Source organism: Typopeltis vanoorti, chromosome 9 (assembly GCF_054136105.1).
Source record: "Typopeltis vanoorti isolate ZY-2024b chromosome 9, IOZ_Tvanoo_1.0, whole genome shotgun sequence".
NCBI classification, from domain to species: Eukaryota; Metazoa; Arthropoda; class Arachnida; order Uropygi; family Thelyphonidae; genus Typopeltis; species Typopeltis vanoorti.
The window spans coordinates 124,263,176-124,284,665 of record NC_143557.1 but is presented as its reverse complement, the minus strand read 5'-3'; the positions used below and the strand labels follow the sequence as shown (position 1 = coordinate 124,284,665).

Sequence of the window (21,490 nt, the reverse complement as noted above, 5' to 3'; positions counted from 1 at the left end):
AATGGAAAGAGAATAAGATAGTTGGATTGCATAATGGTGGCTCCAAGCAGAGGGTAGCAAACTACAGACCAATTAATATATCAGAATTGGTTGTTCAAGTATTGGAAAAGTTAGTTAAAAGCACAATCTAATAGTGGGTGGATAGGGATGCAATACTCTATAACAGTGGTTCTTAACCTATTCAGAGTCAAGGAGCACTTTTGATTATAAGAAAAATTTGGGAAACACCAAAAGCATTAGGGTCATAAAACTAACAATAAAAATAGCATGGACTTGACTTTTATACAAATGGAACTTATTTTAATGCAATTAAAATAAGCCATCATTACTACTACTTCCAGTTGTACTTGCCCCATCATTAAGATTTACCTCAGAATCACATTTTTGTTTAATAATAAATTTATTCATTGTGTGCTACTATGATGTTCGACAACCCATAAACCAAATACACATTAAAAATGGACTGTGTGATATTACGATGTTACACAACATCGTAATATCACACAAGCAATACTTGAGCTTGTCAGCTTTTTCAGATTTTGCCAATATCAGGTCTAATGTGTGATATAGCTACCCTCATCTCTTCTTTGTCTATATTAATAATTCTTTCACACTTTTTAGTTTTTATATTGGTTAATAGTGAGATACTGAGCTCACACAAATATGATGTTAAAAATTGTAACAAGATTTTCAGTGCCCTTGTGGAGTGAGCTAGGTATTCGGCTTGGACAAAAATCCAAAATTCCTCAGGAGTTATTTCAGAGAATTTCATTTTTAGAGTACGATCCATTGACAAGGTAACTAGTTCTTCTTCTTCTTGTAATGAAAATTCACAACTCAATGTATTAACTGTGCCAAATGAATTTCGTATAGTCATAATTGTGTGTATTTAAGGAAGTTAAATAATTGTTAGTTTTTGAATGAAGATTGGCGTGCTTCATAGTAAAGTGGCGTTTCAGCTTAGCATTAACCATTGCGCTATTGGATAGTTTTTCCTCACATACAAGACACTAGGAAATAGGACATTCTTCCTCACTGGTCCATGTAAAACTGCAACTTAAATATTCGTCCAAATACTGTCTATTAATTTTTCTTATTTTACTACGTATAATGCTGTCTTCTGTATGAGACATATTTGCAGCAATGTCATTACTACTACTTCCAGTTGTACTTGCCGCATCACACATTTTTGTTTAATAATAAATTTATTCATCGTGTGCTACTACGATGTTCAACAACCCATAAACCAAATACATATTAAAAATGGACTGTGTGATATTACATGACTGAATGACTGTAAAAGAGATGCCCCTCCCTCAAACACATGAGCTATAAACGATATTCTATTGGTTTAGATGTAAATATGCATTGCAGTCTTCAGTCGTTAGGATTAAATCACGACACAGTTCTGAGCCAATTACGCTCAGAACTCTGTCATATGACATCTTTCACCGGCAGAACACTTGTAACCAGTTCGCAGGAGCCAAATGTTCTGGGGAACACTGGTTAAGAACCACTGCTCTATAGTGAGCAGCATGGCTTTATAAAGGGTGGGTCATGTCTTAGTAATTTATTCACATTTTATAATAAAGTGATAGTGGAATTGGATAAATGAAATGGCTACACCATGATACTGAAGTTTGGAAAGGTATTTGACAGAACACCACATGAAAAACGATTACAAAAGTTGGAGCAAATGGGATGGATATGAAGTTACCAGCATGGATGGAGGGGGTGGGGGTAGCTGACAGACACTAGAGAGTAATATATGATGGAGTGGAATCTGGAGACTAGTGGAGTACCTCAGGGTTCTGTACTAGGGCTACTATTCTTTAATTTGTATATCAGTGATATAGAGAAAGATTTAAGGGAGATGATATTCAGTTGTTTGCTGATGAATCAAAACTTGTGAGAGCAGTAGTTGTTAAAGGTGATATAGATATCCTGCAGGATGATTTAAGTTAATTGACATTGTGGGCAAAGGATAATGATTATCAATTTAATCATGCAAAATGTAAGATAATGCACTTTGGTATGAAAAGGTCTATACGACATATCATATTGGTGCTACTGAATTGCAAGAAATTGATGAGACCAGATACGTGGAGATAATGGTGGACAGAGAGCTGAAATTCAGAGGGCATATTGCAGAAGTTGGTAAAATAGTTCAAAAGATTATGTGGATGCTGGAAAACATACTGACCAGTAAAGATAGGGAAGTTATCATCTCTCTTTATATGGCTATGATTCGACCACATCTTAACTATTGTGCACAGATTTGGTCATCTGAGTTTCTTGGGAACTAGGAGGTGGTGGCAAAGGTTCAGAGATGAGTTAAGTTTTTATTTGATAGGCAGAAAAGAGAAGGTATGATAGAAACTTTTATTTTGTTAAAATGGTTTTATAAAATTGATGGAAAGGAATTTTTCAATATGTAACAAATAAAAAACAGAGAACTAGGGGTCATCCGTGGAAGTTGTGTAAGAATTTAGTTAGTAGGGTGTGTATGAACTAGATTTTTTTTTGCCTGGAGAGTGGTGAATGAGTGAAATAAATTGCCAGAATTAGTTCTGAGTTCTCTTACAGTGAATGAGATTAAGGAGAGGTATGATAGGTTTTGTGTATGTAATAGGTATGAGGGTGGTCTGAAAAGTTCTCTGCCTCAACCATAGATGGCAACACTATCAGCAAAATTTTTTTTTCTAAGTTGGTACATCTTTCATAAGCATCCATGTGAAATTGCAAGTCATTCTATCAAATAACTGGTAATTAGTTTACGGAATTAACAACGCATATAAAGTATATTAATTAAAGGTGACTTTAATGAATAACTTCTACATTTCGGCAAAGTCACGTTGCCATCTTCAGGAACATAAAGATATGGTATGTGCATGCAGGCACTAACAAAAGCAAATGAGGAAGAAAGCAAGAAACTAATATTGTTCCTAAAGTCCTAATGGTGCCCTCTGGCGGGCTAATTTGGTTGTCTTGGCAGTTGGGCTGAAGTTCTCATAATGTAAGTCTCCCAAATTTGGGGTAGTTTCATACACCCAAATTTGTTGAGGTTAGGAACGTTTTTTAGAGCTGCTGATGATTCCTTGAATAATCTTTCGTATTTAAACTTGCTGCGGTGTATTATTTTTGTTTTCTTCCAACGAATTCTATGGTGGGTATCTAAGGCATGGTCTACCAGCCCAGAGCGGCTGTACTGGTGAAACCGGATGTAGTCTTTATGTTCCGAAATCCTGATATGTGTTGTTCTGCCTGTTTGGCCAAAGTAGGACATTTTGCAGCTGCAAGGGACCTGGTATACACCAGGTAGGTCTAGGGGAAGTGGTTAGTCTTTGGTAGAGCGGATAAGAGATGCCAACTTTTTATATGGTCTGTAACAAGAAGTAAGGTCATATTTTTTGTGAGGATATTGGTTATTTTCTCAGAGGTGCCCTGGATGTAGGGGATGGTGATAGATTTGGTGTAATCTTTATTGCGGAGGGGGGGGGTCGTGGTTTACTGGTTTTAGGATTTTTTGGGGGTTATAGCCACTAAGAAAGTGTTGAGGATGTGGTTTAGTTCAGTAGTTAGGGCCTTGTCATCTGAGCAGATTAATTTTGCCCTGTTATATATACTGTTTTTATAACCCCATATTGTTGTGAGGGGGGGGGAGGATTGCTGGTGAATGTATCTGCCAGTATGGGTGGGTTTTCTGTAAACAGAGAAAACCAAAGATCCATCAAGATGGCGAGTGATTAAAGTGGCTAGGAAGGGGAGGGTGTTGTTTTCCTCTTTTCTAAGGTGAACTGGACTCTGGGGTGTTGGTTGTTTAAGTGTGTTAGGAAGGAGTGGAGTGAGTCTGAGCCATGTGGCCAAATAGCGAACACATCATCCACGTAACGAAGCCAAATAGTGGGTGTTTGTGGTGCGGAGTTTAAGGCTTTCTCTTCAAAAGTCTCCATAAAGAAATTGGCCAAGGGTGGGGAAAGTGGTGAACCCATGGCTGTCCCCTCTATCTGTTTGTAGAACTTTCCTTGCCAAATGAAATAGCCTGAGTTCATTGTGAACTGAAATAGGGCTGAGATATCGGGAGGAAACTTGGCTTGGATGAGTTCTAGGGTTTCTTTGAGTGGGACATTAGTGAATAGGGAGGAGACGTCAAAACTGACAATTATGTCAGTGTGTTGGAGCGAGAGGTTTTCTATACTGCTTTAAAGTGGGCTGAGTTTTTTATGTGTGATGGTGTGTTGCCAGTATAGTGTGTGAGCGTTTTGGCTAAATGTTTGGCTAATTTATGTGGGGGAATCAATGCCATCCACTATGGGACGTAATGACACATTTGTTTATGTATTTTTGGGAGACCATATAATCGGGGGGGGGGGGGGGTCTAGAGTTATAAGGTTTTAGTTTGTTAGTGACCTCCACAAGCCAAGAAGTGACTTTTTTAAGGAGTCTATGGAGAGTTCTAATCTGAGAGCTGGTAGGATTATATTCAATAGGGAGATAAGTAGTACGGTCTCGTACTAAACATTAAGCTTACCTTTGTAGTCCTTTTGATTTAGCACCACAGTGGTGTTTCCCTTATCCGCTTTGGTGATTACTATTTTTTTGTTATTCTTCATTTCTTGTAGGGCTGCATATTCGTCTTTGGATATGTTGGTTTTAGGAGGTTTGGCTTTAGTGAGAACACCGACTACATCCAGTCTGACGTTGTTGGCGATATGGTTATTCTATCAAGTAGTTTGTTTAATACAGCTATCTGAAGTAAAAGTGTTGTCTGTATCCCTTGAAATGGATAAAATTGAGTATCATGTGGTTATATAATTCTTTGTAAAAAAAGGTTTAATTCCAAAAGAAATTCATTCGAAGTTCATAAAACTTTATGGGCACTCTTCTCTTTCGTTTTCAACAATTAAGAAATAGGCTGCTGAGTTTAAACATGGCCGTATCAGTCTTGAAGATGATCCATGTGAAGGATGTTCAAAAAATGTAACAACACCAGAAATCATTGATCAAGTGCACGATGTGGTATTGGATGACCGGCAAGTCAAAGTGCGTGAAATTGCTGAAATTATAGGCATTTCAAAAGAACATGTAGAACGTCTATTTTGCTTGAAGAATTGCACATGAAAAAGCTTTGCTCAAGACGAGTGCCGCGCTTGCTCACAGCAGATCAAAAACGCATTCACATAAAAATCTCTGACCAGTGCTTGGAGCATTTTAACAAGAATAAAACTGATTTTGTGCACATCGATTTATTACTATGAATGAGACTTGGATTCACCATTACCCACCAGAATCCAAACAGCAATCAAAACAGTGGACAGAAGCCGGTTGTTCAAAGCCAAAGAAGACAAGGGTCATGGCATCAGTGTTTGGGATGCCAAAAGCATTTTGTTTATTAATTATCTTAAAAAGGATAAAACAATAACCGGGGAATATTATTCTGATCTTTTAACCAGACTAGGCAAAAAAAATTCATGAGAAAAGACCCAGTTTGCAGAAGGAAAAAAGTTCTTTCATCAGGACAATGCACCTGCCTACAAAAGTGTTTTTGCAATGGGAATATTAAGGGATCTGCACTATGAATTGTTGGAGCATCCACCCTATTCCCCAAATTTTGCTCACTCTGACTTCTATCTCTTCCCAAAACTGAAACTCTTCCTCACTGCTCATTGTTTTTCTTCGAATCTAGAGGTGATTGCAGCTGTAGAGGGGGTAATTTGCAGATCTTACTGAGAACCACTATGGGATGGGATGGGATGGGATAATGGTGCTGGAGCATTGGTACAGCACCATTATCTTAAGGGAGATTATGTTGAAAAATAAAAATAATTTTGAAATTATAAATTCGTTTTTTCATTGTTAGGGTGAGAACTTTTCAGACCACTTTCATAGTTTGTGTCTCCCAGGATAAGGCTCCAGACTTTATGGAGATACTGTAGAATAGTAATAATAATAATAAATCTTCACCAACACCACTCCAGAGATACTGATAGATTGATAGTTAGCCACGTTAGACAGTTACCCATGTGCATTAGGATTATCATACCTTCTTTCCAGTTCTGCTAATGCCATATTCAAATCCATAATCTGTAGTTGGAGAACAGATATGTCAATTTCTCAGCCATTTGTCACTCATACAGCTGAAAAGTAATCGAAAGGAAATAGAAATATAATTAATTGAGAAGTAGAATGCTACCTAGTAGATCTTAGGTTTCCTGTTGGCTGATAGCAGTACTAGTAATATTAACAAAAACGATGATGGTCATTACTATGTATTCTGATATTGATATGTTAATCACATGAGGATTTTTCTTTACAGCTGGGGGATCCTATTTTATGATTTCCCGTTCTCTGGGTCCAGAGTTTGGAGGGGCTGTGGGTATTCTTTTCTATTTGGCTACCTCTTTTGCTGCTGCCATGTATATAACTGGAGCTGTGGAAATATTTTTGGTGAGTTAAGTCAGTCTAGTATTTTAATATTCTGATTGCTTTTAAAAAGAAAAATTAAGTTATATATATATATATAAGACAATTTACACATGTATTCAGGTTTGTGGGGCAGGTAAATCTCGCCTACAAAAAGATTGTCTATAATATATGTCAACTGCAGTTCAGATAATCAGGGAAAGGTCAAACTTGAAGCTTTTTTCAGATCACTGTAGGCTTCTAATCAGTAGGATGATGGTGTAACACTGAATAACAACATAGTCTACCTTTAGAAAGTCTTAGGCATTTTTTGTGCATCTGGTGCATCAACTTTAAGTGACAAGATATATTATTTAGTTTATAGTATTTATAATAAAATTGATTTTCTAAGGAGACACCTCTTTTTGCCCTGTTAGTAGTGATCTTAGATGTTATTATTGTAATTAATATTATAGCATCAAAAAATTGTCATATCAATACTCTCAATATAGTTAGCATAAAAAAATGCTGCTTATTTTTCTTTTTTTTTTTAACAGAATTATATGGCTCCTGGATTATCTCTTTATGGTGACTTTCGAGAAGACCCTCAGATCATGTATCATAATTTTAGAACATATGGTTCCATCCTGCTTGTGTTAGTTGGAATTGTTGTTTTTATAGGAGTACGATTTGTGAGCAAATTTGCTCCTGTTGCATTGTTCTGTGTTATAGTATCTTTGCTGTCTGTGTATGTTGGAATATTTGTGAATTTCTATGGTAGAACTGATCTTCAGTAAGTATAAAAAAACATTTCATTTACTTGAAATTGACTAACTGCTTTTTTTTTATTTTTAGTTTTTTTATATATACAAAATATCACCAACCTAAGTTCTGTCATTGTATAATAGATACAAGTTTTTTTTTTTTTATTTATTTTTTTTAGGGATTCCAGCAGCATATGCATCATCTGAAAATGTATAAAAATGTCCTGTTAATCGGAAATCTTGACATTTTAAATTATTTTTTTACATTTATTTCTTTATTTTATGGTCATGGTTTCAATATATCAAATATCACTGATTTTTTTCCAGGAGAAATAATTACAGTAATCCATCTTGCCAATTGTAAAATATAGTTTTGTATGCAAAGGAAGAATGAGGCAGGCATCACTGGAAAATTTGGTTTAGGACTGAGGAATGAAGCAGGAGACAGGATGTTGAGTTTGGGGTTGAGAACAGTTGCTTTATTTATTTATTGCAAACACTTCTTTCAACAACATGAAAAGAAGATTGTGCACATGGACTTTGCCTAATAGAGAATACAGAAATCAGAATTGATTATATTGTTGCCAGCAGAAGGTGGAGGAGTTCTATCCAAGCAGCAAAAACACTACCTGGTGCAGACTGTGGGACAAATCATGAATTATTGATAGCTGAAATTAAATTGAAATTAAGGACTAAGAAGAAACAAAAGAACAATATCAGATTTGATTTAAATACTATAAAATAGACGTCTGAAAGAAATTAAAAAGTTTGGAGAAGGCAGGAAGAAAATTAGAAGAACTATGGGAAAAAACAAAATGTACAGTCATAAATAAAGCAACAAGAAAGATTGTAAATGATTATTAGAAGCTATCCAAATAGCACAGTAAAGAAGAAAAATAGAACTTCATAGAAACAAAGAAAGGGTTAGACAACTGAAAACAGATTTCCAAAGACTGGCTAGGAAAGATAAGAAAAAACATCTAAACAAAAGGTGCAAGGAAATTGAAGAAAGCAATATTTTAGGTAGAACAAGAAGTTTGTTTAGAAAAATAAATGATGTTACAGGAAAGTTTATCCCTAGATTAGGAGTTGTAAAAAGTAATTTGGGTAAATGTCTGATGGAAAAAGAAGTGAAAAAAGATGGAAAGAGTATGTAGAGGATAATAATATTGAAGGAGAATTTGAAAGGAGAGAATTTGTTGAGGAACCCATGATATTGAAAAGTGAAGTGATATCAACAATGAACAGCTGTCAAAAGGAAAAGCTCAGCGTGTCAGTGGAATTATTGAGAGCAGCTGGGGATGAGGTAGTGAATGTATTGACTGAAATTTGTCAACAGGTTTGGAAGAAAATATACTGGCCTAGAGATTGGAAAACATCAGTATTCATTGCAATTCCAAAAAAAAAAAATCAAATCCCAGAGATTGTGAGAATTATAGAATCATCATTTTAATTTCACATGAAAGTAAAGTTATACAAGTAAAGATACAGCAGAAGGTTAGAGCCATATGTGAATAGAGAAATGCCACAAGAACAGGCAGTCTTTAGAAGAGGTTGAGAATCTAGAGACCAAATAGCAAACATGAGATGGATTATCGAAAGAACAAGAGAATTTCAGAATGAAGTATTCATCTGTTTTATTGATTATAAGAAAGCGTTTGATTGCATGGATCACAACTAACTGTAGATTGTAATGAGATCAATGGGAATACCTGAACAATTCTCTTGATAAGAGAGCTGTATGACAACCAAGAATCTTCAGTAAAAACAGTCTTTGGAGAAACACTGTTCTAGTGGAAAAAAGGGGTGCAGTATGGTTGTATGCTGTCGCTCTACCATTTTAATATTTATAGTGAATGTATTATGAGAATGGCTGATTTAGACAAAGATCCAAATGAAATTAAGATTGGTAGTAGAAAAATAAATAATTTAAGATATGCAAATGATATAACTCTCATAGCAAAAACTAAGGAAGATTCTGGAGCAGTTGATTCTATTGGTTAAGACAGAAAGTAACAAAGCCAGGATTAATTTAAATATCAGCAAAACAAAAGTGATTGGCTTCTGCAATTTAAATGAATTTATAATAGAGAGAGATAAAATAGAAATCATTGAAAGTTATGATTTACTCTGGTCCAGAATTAGAAATGAAGGTAAATGTCAAGATGAAATTAAAAGGATAGTCATAGGGGAAAAAAATGATGTTGAGCCTGACAAAAATTATGAAAGATAGAGGTGTGAGTAAGACCATGACAGTTAGAATTGTCAAAGCAGTGGTATTTCCAATAGTGATGTATGTATGTAAAATCTAGATTATCAAGAAAAAAAGATAGAAATCGAATTGATTCATTTGAATTATGTGTGATGAGACTATTAAGAATCCCACGGAATGCAAGAATGACCAATAAGATTTTAAATAATATAAAGACAGAATGCTCTTTGGAGGCAGTGATCGCTAAACAGGTTTGGTCATATTATACAAGCTGATGAATCATTGGAAAAGGGCAATTAGGTTAGGGAATATTGAAGAAATGAAAAGAAGAGAAAGACCACAAAAGAGTTGGATGGACAACATAAAAGAGCTTACCAACTTGAACTTGCAGTTACTTAAAGGACAAAAGACTGAGTAGGATGGAGAGCCTTTATTCAGGATCACTAAGAATCAAAAACAGCTGGATTGCAAATTATAACAAATGCATGTTTTTACATCCATCAGTTTTTGAATGGATTTGGATCAGCTGAAGATGCATTTGCTAGAGATGAGAATAATGAAAGAGGTGAAGAGGAGATCTGAGGATGAAGAAGTGATATGGAAAAGCAGTAGAGTGGGAAGAGAAAGAGAGAGAGATGAGAATATAAGATGGGCAGGAAAGTGTATAATCCTCCATAATTCAATCAGTATCAATGATTCAGTGGAGCTGGAAGGATCTGGATTTGAATAATTTAGGATGTGAAGAACTTTTTATTGAAAGGAAATTGGATGTAAACTTGCCTCATAGCCTTAGTAGTCTCAGTGAAAATTCAAACAACCCAGTCCAACCTAGCAAAGAAATTGGGGCATTCAAGTTGGTTAAGAGAACATGGCATAAGGGTGGCTTCTAGTAATGAATGAGGATGGTCAGCAGAGGAATGGGATGACCTGATATGCAAAGGGAATAGTTGAGTATGGAGAAAAGTATAGATTACATGGTGATAAAAAGTGGTTAAGGTCAGCTGTGGAGAGGCCACTGCTGAGATGTGGCTTGGGTAAGGCTGGTTATAGACCAAGAAATGAATTATTGTGTTTGTTCATGAATGCCAGGAGTATTAAGAATAAGAAGAACAAAACTGTTGCATTGATCAAGTTGATTTGTACAGAAATTCCCATAATTTGGAATAAAGAAAATGTGGTTTGATGAGAATGATACCCATATAGGAATAAAGATATGTTTTGAGTTGGTATAGTGTGAAGTAGACAGGATGCAATAGTTATTGGATAATGCTATAGAACTGGGAATGTGGAGGATGTTGACATAGAAATATATGGGAAAATTGGCCTAACAATTATATGGTAATTCATACCCATACTTCGTACCCGTCTATATTACCATATAGATGGGTACAAAGAGTTGGCATCTGTGTGACAAAAAAAAAAAAAAATGAATATCTGAAGTTTTTGAAGGACATCTACTTTGGTTAGTATGTAATGGAGGGAACATGAGGATCAAGAGCCTTAGATTTGATAATATCATCAGAGGATGTTATGGAAAATGGGATACTGAATCTACCACCATTTGGCAAGAGCCATTTAGTGATTTTTTGGATAGTGGCCAGCCATTTGACTTACTTCTGCTTAGTAAATAATGGAGGACAAATGATTGAGAGTCTTAGATCTGATAGTATTATCAGAGATTTATTAAAAATGGGGTATTTCTTGGGAGGTGGTCATATGAATAACTCTGGGAGAAATTGATATATATGTGAAACTACCAATCTGCTGATTATGGAAATCTTAGGAGAATGTAGCTACAGCATGGAATGAGTTTGAGTGGAGAAGAGATCAGTGCTGCTTGGGTGGTAGTCAAAAACTGTTTAACAGAACAATGTTTAAATCTATTCTAAAAGTCAGGAAGTCAAATAAGGTATCTGTAAAATGGATGAATGGAGAAATTAAGCATAACACTGGAAGAAGATTTTGGAGTACATATGGAGCACGAGGTGGAGTACATAGTACCAGTTAGGTGATTTGGGTGGTTAGAATAGCAAAAAATTAGTAGCAGCAGCAATTAATAATCAGTCAGGCCAAAAAAATTCCAGTGTTTTTTTTTATATGACCACCAGAAGAATGATTACAGGAGTATAATATGAATGGAAAAATGGTAATCACTGCTTTCATGACATTTAATAAGCAGTTTATGAAAATGTTTCATTCTTGTAAGTGTGACTGATATGCAGATCTTTAGTATAGAGAGAATAGAGGAGGTGAGGGGAAACCGATAGTGTGTGAGGAGGAACCTGAGGAATTAGAGTTGATGTTAATAAGGTAGTATGACTTAACTGCTTGTTTTAAGCCAACAGTTTAGTGATGCAACTGCAGCCTTGAAAAACAAGTATCTTACAACAGAATGAGTCCTACAAGAATACAAAGAGAACATAATTGTTCACTTTCACAAAGGATGTGATAATAGATTCATTTTAGATAAATTATGGACTCTACAACCGTGTTATAAATAACTATTTTAATTTCCCGATGTTTCGACCTTCATATTAAGGTCATCATCTGAAGTATTTATTACTATTACTATTATTACAGGCAACTCCAGGGAGTCATTAGACTCATCGAGGGAGGCCCCAAATCATATTCATCACAACTATTCAACATTCATACAGTATCTATCATACCTCGCCTTAAACTCATTCACTGTCACAGCATCCACCACAGACTCAGGGAGCGCATTCCACTCATTCACTACTCTAAAAGTAAAGAACCCAGCTCTAACACCTTTACTAACCACACTTTTGCCTAGTTTCCATGGATGTCCCCTAGTCCTCCCACAACCAGCCCTGTTCTCAAAAATATCTTCTGAATTAATTTTATAGAAACCCTTCAGTAATTTGAATGTCTCAATCATATCTCTCCTCCTCTGCCTATCAACCAATTTTTGCAACCCACTAATCCTCAACCTGTTCTCATAAGGTTCATTCCACAGACCTGCTATCATCTTGGTCACTCGCCTCTGGATCCTCTCCACCTCCTCCCCATCAAGAAGAAACCTAGGTGACCAAATCTGGGCACAGTATGCACATATATACAGAGACAAGCTGAATTACATTTCACAGACTACTTTATAAACATAATCAAAGACATTACAATAGAAAAAGATGATTTATTAATCAGTTTTGACATCTCTGCCCTCTTGACGAATGTCCCAATCAATGACACAATCCTTCTTTTACAGGACAAATTCCCTCCCAATATCATGCCGCTTTTCGCACATGTATTACATTCTGGTTATTTTGTGTGGCAAAACACTTTCTACCTACAAAAAGAAGGCACAGCCATGGGCTCACCATTATCCCCCCTATTGCTAACTTTTATATGGAATATTTTGAGCAACGTCCTCTAGATTCCTCTACTTTAAAACTTAAAGTCTGGCTTAGATACAGTGATGATGTTTTCGCTATCTGACCCTATGGCTGCCAGACATTAGACTCTTTCCAAAGCCACCTAAACAAATAACACAAACACATACAATTCACAATTGAGATTGAAAAGCAGAACACACTTCTGTTTCTAGATAAACTTGTCACACGTCTTCCTTCTGGCAGCCTTTCTTTCACTGTTTACCAGAAACCAAAACATACATATACACATAAACTCCTATCACCACCACCAAAACAAAAAAAGACCTTTATTAATACTCTAAAAAACAGGGCTTTGAAGATTTGCTCCAATGAATAAGCACTTAAAGATGTTAAACTTATCAGCGATACCTTCCTAAAAAGCCAAAATACTATCAACAAAATTCTCTATATGTTCTCACTCAAAAACAAAGATAAACAAGACTATAATAAAACCGTAACCATTCCATACATGAAAGGAACATCAGATAAAATAAACAGAATACTACAGAAATACAACCTTAAAGCCACCTTTAAACCTCCTGCAAAATTAAAGCGCTTACTTAACTCATCCAAAGACCCACTCCCTACACTGGTCCACCCTGGAGTATACCGTATTTATTGTACCTGTAATCTACCTTATATAGTAGAAACAAGGCATACAATTCCTATCAGACAAAAGGAACATAAACAACACATTAAATATAATAACAATGGTGAAGCTGGCCTTTCTGATCATGCCCTGAACACTTTACATAGAATTGACTGGAAAAGCACCTGTTGTTTACATCACACCAAAACATGGTATGAACATAAATTTAAGGAGGCCTGTGAGATTCTTATCAACTACCCCAATCTGAACAATAATGATGGTCTAAAATTCCCAAGAATATGGAAGGTACATATTCTATCCACTTAACCATTCTCCCTAAGAGTTAACTATAAATAGGACCATAGATTAATCCAGAATCTTAATGCCATGCTAAATTAGGACATCATTGTTACTGTAATAAAACTATCTATATGAAAGAATGTTTCTCTTATGTTATCTTAAAATAGAATATAGCTTTGATGTAATTTTTTTAATTAATTAATTTACCGGAAAAAGAGAGCCAAAAGGGGGGGGGGTCACTACCCAGACTGGTTTTACCTTTGTTGAGGTCTTGTCAGTGGGAGCCAGATCCAGATGTAAATACTCAGGTTGAAGTGATGCAGAACTTATACTTTACCGTATGAGTTGCCAAAAAAGGTGTCGTATCACAAAAGGCACCAAGAATTACTGAAAAAAAGAGAGCCAGAAGACTTCACTTTGCTGATGCAAAATTATTCAAATTAAGTGGATATTGAATCCAACATTATTTCAAAGCCGAATAGAGAAACTATAAACGTTTTGGCAGATCCAAGCATAAGCAAACATTACAAGGGCAACTCGTAGTAAAGGTGGAGTAAGTTCTGATCACTATCCTTAGTATTTCCCATAATGTAAAAACATCAACATGTATGATGTTATACATTATGGGGATGGGGTCACTACCCAGACTGGTTTTGATCTTGGTTGAGGTCTCGTCAGTGGGAGCCAGACCCAGATGCAAATACTCAGGTTGAAGTGATGCAGAACTTAATGAAAAAGGAGAGCCAAAAGGCTTCACTTTGGCTATGCAAAATTATTCAAATTAAGAGATATAAGAAGTCATGGATGATTCAAAAATTGTTTGAGGATGCCTTAATCAACTGTTTTGCAAGTGAAATGGAAAGCTATTGTGTGAAAGAAAATGTAGAATTTAAAATTTTATTAATTCTAGGTAATGCTCCAGGTCATCCATACATCAGTGATCTTCACCAAGTTCAAGGTCAAACACCATTGATCCAACTGATGGATCAGAGAGTTCTTGCGGTGTTTAAGGTTTATTATATATGGAGAACTTTTTCACAAGCCATTTATGCCACAATGAAATTATCAGACTCATGCAATTCTGCAAAAGCATTCAATATTTTTCATGCTATTAAAAATATTTGCTGTGGCTTAGGATGAAGTCACCTCTCAATGTATTATTATTATTATTATTATTATTATTATTATGGGCAATTTCAAGGAGTCCTTAGACTCATCAAGGGAGGCCCTAACATCATGTCAAGAACAACTATTCGACATTCACACAGAATCAATCATACCTCGCCTTGAACTCATTCACAGTCATAGCACCCACAACAGACTCGGGCAGCTTATTCCACTTATTCACCACTCTCCAAGTAAAAAACCTAGCTCTAACACCCTTGCTAACCACACTCTTGCCCAGCTTCCATGTATGGCCCCTAGTCCTCCCACCACTAGTCCTATTCTCAAAAATATCTTCTGATTAATCTTATAGAAACCCTTCAGTAATTTGAATGTCTCAATCATATCACCCCTTTTCTGAGTGTCATATAGAAAAAGACATTAAAAAGGTTTGTGCATGATTTTAGAAGTTTTGAAAAAAAATGAAGACCTTTGTAAATTGAGTGAAGAAGTTTGGCAACAAAGAATTGGTCAAACTGAAGGCACAACATGTTGCAGAAGAGTAAGAACGAGAAAAAGAAGAGGGAAAAGAGAAACAAGAGGAGGTAGTTAAACAATTTACAGTGAAGGGTCTTGTAGAAATGTTCTCAAAATGGCTGAAGACATGACCCCAATGTTGAACGCTACTTATTAGTAGAAAATGAAAGTACATGATGCATTTACTTGCTATAAACATGTATGATGAAAAGAAGAAGAATAAGCAATGTACATTGGACATTTTCATCAAAAAAACAAAGGTTACACCAGAAGAACCACAGCCTGGTCTTTCACATAGGGAAGGTAATGAAGATGTGATTTTGGAGGTTATTTGGGTGATTATTCTCCTGTTTTATAGTGGTAATGCATAGTACAGTTTTTATAATAGGTTTAAAAATTAAAATGACAGTATACTTATTACAGTTAAGTCTCTAACCCCTATAACTCTGTTGATTTTAATGTATTGACTTATATCCTGCTGGATGGAATGCAACCCCAACATAAGTCGAGGGATGCCTGTATTCTGGTCCTTCACCTGGCAAATAAGTGGGGAGAAGGCACTTTTAGCCACATACATTAATACTGTGTGATTAATGTATGTGGTTACTGGTTTCCTTAGAATACCAGAATATATGGTCTTACAATGTTGGTCCTGAAGACCGATTTATTTGGTGTAAAATTGTTGATAGGAAGTTAGTAATAATGCAAACATTTAGTATCAGTGTAGAGTTCTGTACATCCTTGAGGATACATATCAGGCATTTGATGATTACGATCTGTCATTTTATTCGACCTGAAATTGTTACCACATTGAAACATGTTGTCTTTGGTGTGTAGCACTTGTTAATACTTAACTGATTGTTGTACTTTTCTTCAGTCCACCTATTTAGTTTTTTGTATAACTGAAGGCTGAACATATATTTCCTTGTGAAATATTTAATGTTTTAAGTTTAGTGATAAGTTGTTTATTTTTGAAGTGTCTTTTATGTAGTTTGATCAGTTTTACTTGATTTTGTACAATGTATTCCTGAAAATGAGCAGTAGTAAGATATTATTGAAACTGTTGGATTTATTAAAATGCCTTACAAAATTAAAGTATTCTGCTCATTATTTAACCTGTTAAATACTTTTTTTAATAAAATAACACAGTGGTGTATATAAGATGTCTTATTTCAAGTTGTTTTCTTTAATCAGGATATGTGTGCTAGGAGATAGGCTTCTCTCTAATAAAGATTATAAGCATTGTACAAAGAATAAGAATGATTCGTTGTCATTGTTCCATATCTATTGTGCTGTGATTAATACCACTGAAACAGGAGAAGCTAATTATAAATGTGATCCATACTTTGAAAAACATGATCCCAGGTGGGTCCCAGCAATCCCTGGTTTATCAAGTCAGACTTTCTATGGTAAGCCCTATTAAATATATCAAATTAATAAGTTTATTATCAGTTTTATTATATATAGGGTGGCCCATACTTGTAAGTCATGGAAGATTCCATAAAAAGGGCACATCTTTGGGAAGTAGCTGCATAAGTTTTTTTTTTTTTTAAATCACCAGATTCTTTTTTATTAGTTATGGAAAACCACAACATAAGAGGTTTCCATTTTCAGCTTCACAAAGACAGGCCTTTCTATTAAATTTTCCATGACATATATATGTTATTGATATTTAAATATTGAATGAAGAGTTTTGAACTTGCAAACCTGAATGTTAGAATGATTATATCTGAGGAATTGTCTATATTTTATTTTCATTATTATTCTTCTTCTTCTTACTAAGTAAAGTCTCCAGTTTGGAGATTATCAATCATAGTACTTCAGTGTGTTCGTTCCTCTCCTGTCCTATGTGACCTTTGCATAGCCTTTTAATGTGAATGAATCAGAAGCTTTTGACATGATGTATAATCCTCATCTGCTCATGATGCATGCACATGGTAGATGTCTACCTGGATACTGAATAAATATGGATTGACTGACAATTTGGGATTTTGTATGTATTCTTATCAGCTTAAACCAAAATACCAAATAATTGGCACAACATGTAGAATTTCATGCTTACTTGGTTGTTGCTTTTATCGAAGAACTAGGATGAAGAGTGAAAAGTATGCTTCTGGAACAAACTTGAAATTATCATCAGCAAAATTTAAAATTAGCACTTAGCATAATAGGCATCACTGGTAAAGAAATGGAACTGGCAGAAGAACTGGAAAAGTACAAATTCAATGTAATTGGTGATACCTAAACACAGAAGACAAAAGCAGGTGAAATACTGCTAAGTAATCATCAGAGGGAAAAGAACAAATAGCTATAGTATGCAACACTAAGTATAAAGGTAATCTTGAATTGCAGGCAGTATCAAATAGAGTGATTTGGATGAACATCAGAATGGAGAACTGGATTAGACTTAATTGTGCCTATGTTCCCTCAGAGACTTCTGTTAAGAAAGAAGTGAAGTAATTTTTTTGAATCATTAGATAAGGTAGCCGACATAAAGGGAAAAAAAGTTAAGTCTCGTGGGAAATTTCGCAGAGTAGGAAATGAATACTGCACATATAGAAATGTTTGGGGAACATTGGAGAAAAGTGCTAAACCCATAATGGTAAGTACTTGCTGGAATTGTGTTCAAGACATGGACTAGTCATTACTATTACCATATTTCAGCATAGAGATGTGCATAAATTCACATAGGGGACATAGACAAAAGAAATATCTCATTGACTGTTATTATTGATAGTGTTCTTCATGCTAGCATTATACTAGATTTATGGACTCAGCTATTATTTGATATATGGCATATTAAAAAAAATATATAGTATATTAAAAGTGGATAAGCCATTCAATAAGCAGAAATGACCAGCAAGAATTCTATACATAGCTACTTATAATGTGGATACTCTTATCAGTAATGACAGGTAAATAAACCTAGATGAAGAACTGGAAGGTATTAAATGGGATATAATTGAAATATGTGAACATAGAGGTAATGAAAATACAATTCAAGATCAAAATAATAGGCATTTGCTAATAACAAGATGAACGAAAACATGGTGTTGGTGGTCCTTGTTGGGGATCTAAATAGCAGAGTAGGAAATGATTGTGAGACATACAAAAATATTTTGGGAAAATTTGGAGAAAAGAGAAAAGCTAATAATAATGGCAAATATCTGTTGTTATTACTAACAATAGATATTGCTTATTACTAACACCATGTTCCAACAGAAAAATGTGCACAAATTCACATGGAGAGAAGAGCCGATCTCGATGCCAACTACAGACATAGTGTATTTAAGGAAGCCACGATAGTACTAATAACCGGCGGAAAGTATCAACAGAAATCAAGGTGTAATTCTAAACAGTTCGTGGAAAAACTTGATCCTCTCTCTCAATCAATCTGAACTACAGCTAGCCAGTAATTACACTACAAGTCTACAACAAACACGCATGCGTGATAATGAATAAGAACAATAAGTTATCTCTGTCACGTGAAACGTGTAACCATAGCTACTAGTTTGGTTTACAACATTTTTTATGTTCCTTTTAATTTGCATTTACTAACCTTCATATCTCCATAATGCCTTGAAAAAGCCAGACAGTTTGCTGGCGAAACTGGTAGGTTTGAATAAATGTTTTTATTCTAAACTGGTTTGTATTAATAAAATTGTATTTCTGTTTCATTTTTTCTTGAATAATATTTGTATAGTTGAATATACGGTTTACCTATAAAAGTTGTTCAACTTTAATTATTTTTAAAACTTTCTTACATATTTTTCTTTTCAATGGGATATTCGGATTTATCACTACTTAAAACTAAGTGATGATCACTTCCAGTTCAAATCCTTTATATATCCAGAACCAGAAGGAAGATATAGCATTCACCAGGTCGGTGTTAAATGTTGTCACTACTCTTTCCTTTTCTTGATAGTTACTGTGTGAATATGACATCCTATACTTATTTTGTAGGATTTTTACCTGTTTTTGTGTTGTCTCTGTAATACTAATTATATTCACATGGTACTTTTCCAGTTCTCTACAAGTTCTTTCCTTTCCATTAATATGCTATGCCTCATATCTGATAGTTTTTATCTTCATTTCTGATACTGGGTTCATTCTCCTTCTCGAGGTTCAATTTAAATTTGTTTCATTAGCTGAATTTTCAGTGTTCACCCTGGTTCCCTGACAAATAGTGGGGCCTTGCTTAACAGGACAATGTTCCCTAGCTGGCATAAAAATTTATATTGTACTGTAAAAATAATCATAATGTAAAATTCTGAATATTTTTATGTATTGTTTATGTTAACATGTTTATTAGTTTTAGTTTCATAACACGCATTGTCGACACTTGCGATGTGCCTGTTATTGAAATTGTTTTGTCAAAAATGATATGTAAAGAAGTTAAAAAAATTGATGTACTTACCAGATTTGATATTTGTATTACTTACAGGAATTTTATTGTAATTTAAAATATTAAGTTTTGTGTTTTTATGAAGACATTCTCTCTTGTTGCTAATGGAGACAACGTGTCAGCCATTAATTATACTTAGCTTCTTGCTTACCAGTTTCATGGAGTGCACATGCTTGCCAAGAAGTTTGATGTGTGATTGACAGCTGACAAGTTCGGTATCGAAGCAACGAGAGAGTAAACAGGATAGCATTCGGAAGGAATTTAGAACACAGGCCAGCAGATATTTAGGCTCGGAGGAACTTAAGTTTTTTGTGGCAGTCGGAGGAAAATTAATAGTATATTCTGAAAAAGGAATCGTGAAACTATTAAGTTTAAAGTGGAATAAGTATAATATTTCCCTTTTATTTGATAAATAAAAGGGAAATATTTGTATTACTATAGGCGTTTTAAAAGTAATATTGGAAGAAATGCTAATTGAAAGATTTATAGTAGGTTCCAAAAAGGGAATCATAGAACTGTAAATTCCTTTAAAGTGGAAGAGTTAAGACTGTCATTAAGCATTATGAATAAAATAAGAAATTGCTATTCACGTTCTAAAGGAATGTTCGAGAAAATTCTGATTTGGAAGTTTCATCTGTATTAAGGATGCGGGATCTAACTTTTATTTCTCTAAAAAGAGACGGAATTAAGTCAGGAAGAATTTATGTGTGCTACATGAGTGATGAAAAAGGATCCTGTGTAAATGAAGAAGAGAGTCATATATCTTCAGAAAAGGGCCTTGACAGAGAGAGAAACTGGCTATGAACATTTTGAAAACAAAGTGTTTAGTCTTAAGTGTAAGTTTATTTTAAAAAGGCCTTGGATCCAATTAAATTTGTAGTTAGTTATGTAAAGTTGTTTGAAGTGTATATATATATTGTTTTTGTTTTATTAAATGTGTTTATTTTGTATTTTGGTCTTGAGTCAGTGATTATTTGGATTCTGAAAGAAAGAGTTAAGATCATTGCACCAATTGGAGTGAACCCTTGTGCATATAATAACATATAGGTACACTCTGAATTAAAAAAATAATTGTTAGAAACAGAGATCATCTCTATGGTAAGATTAATATTAAGATAATATCTATGCATATCCTCTATATAAAAATCTGCCAATTATTAACAATACCATTATGTGTATATCTAGTTTAAGCCAATTGAACCATATTCAATTCGTTGGCCAAGCCCATCCTTGTTCATTCATTATCCAGTGGATATCTGTTAACAGACCACACCGCATGAAGGTGATGATTGGACATTAGGTTAGAGTTCCTAGTTCTCTACATTTCTTAAAGGCAATGTGGTGGTCTCCTCTCAGTGATATTCCTTAGCTATTGTAAAAATCCTGTGTGCAGATTCAGAGGAAATTCTGTGGATATTGCAATATAATCTTCAGAAGATGAAACGGCTGATAGGTCAGCTGAAATAGTAGCAATATGTAGGGAAAAAACTTCTGCTTTTTTTTGGCTTCATGAACCTGTTAATTAAGATTAAGAACTCCAATGTATTTGGAGATCAGAAGACATGAATTAAAAGCACTAAATGTAAAAACTATAGTATTTATTTTATTTATTTATTTTTGTTCTCTAAGTTCAGTAATGTCTGTAATTTATTTGCTTACACTATATCCTCCCTTTACCATGAGTATTTCATGATATTCACCTATAGCCTATTCTGTGCAAATTTTGTTGCTGGTGAGTGACCAAAACAATGTTAGTGAGGCGATTAAAGGTTTGTTTGTTACAAA

At 34.7% G+C, this 21,490-nt stretch overlaps 1 protein-coding gene across 1 annotated transcript in view; it reads left to right on the top strand.

Annotated features, from left to right (window-relative positions):
- The window catches only part of LOC150103500 (solute carrier family 12 member 4-like), a 336,194-nt gene that overhangs the window by 107,302 nt on the left and 207,402 nt on the right, over positions 1–21,490 (top strand). The window contains exons 6-8 of the mRNA XM_090397527.1: positions 6,317–6,447; positions 6,960–7,195; positions 16,495–16,709. Of these exons, the coding sequence (XP_090253653.1) occupies positions 6,317–6,447; positions 6,960–7,195; positions 16,495–16,709 (582 nt within the window). The remainder of the gene's footprint in view (positions 1–6,316; positions 6,448–6,959; positions 7,196–16,494; positions 16,710–21,490) is intronic.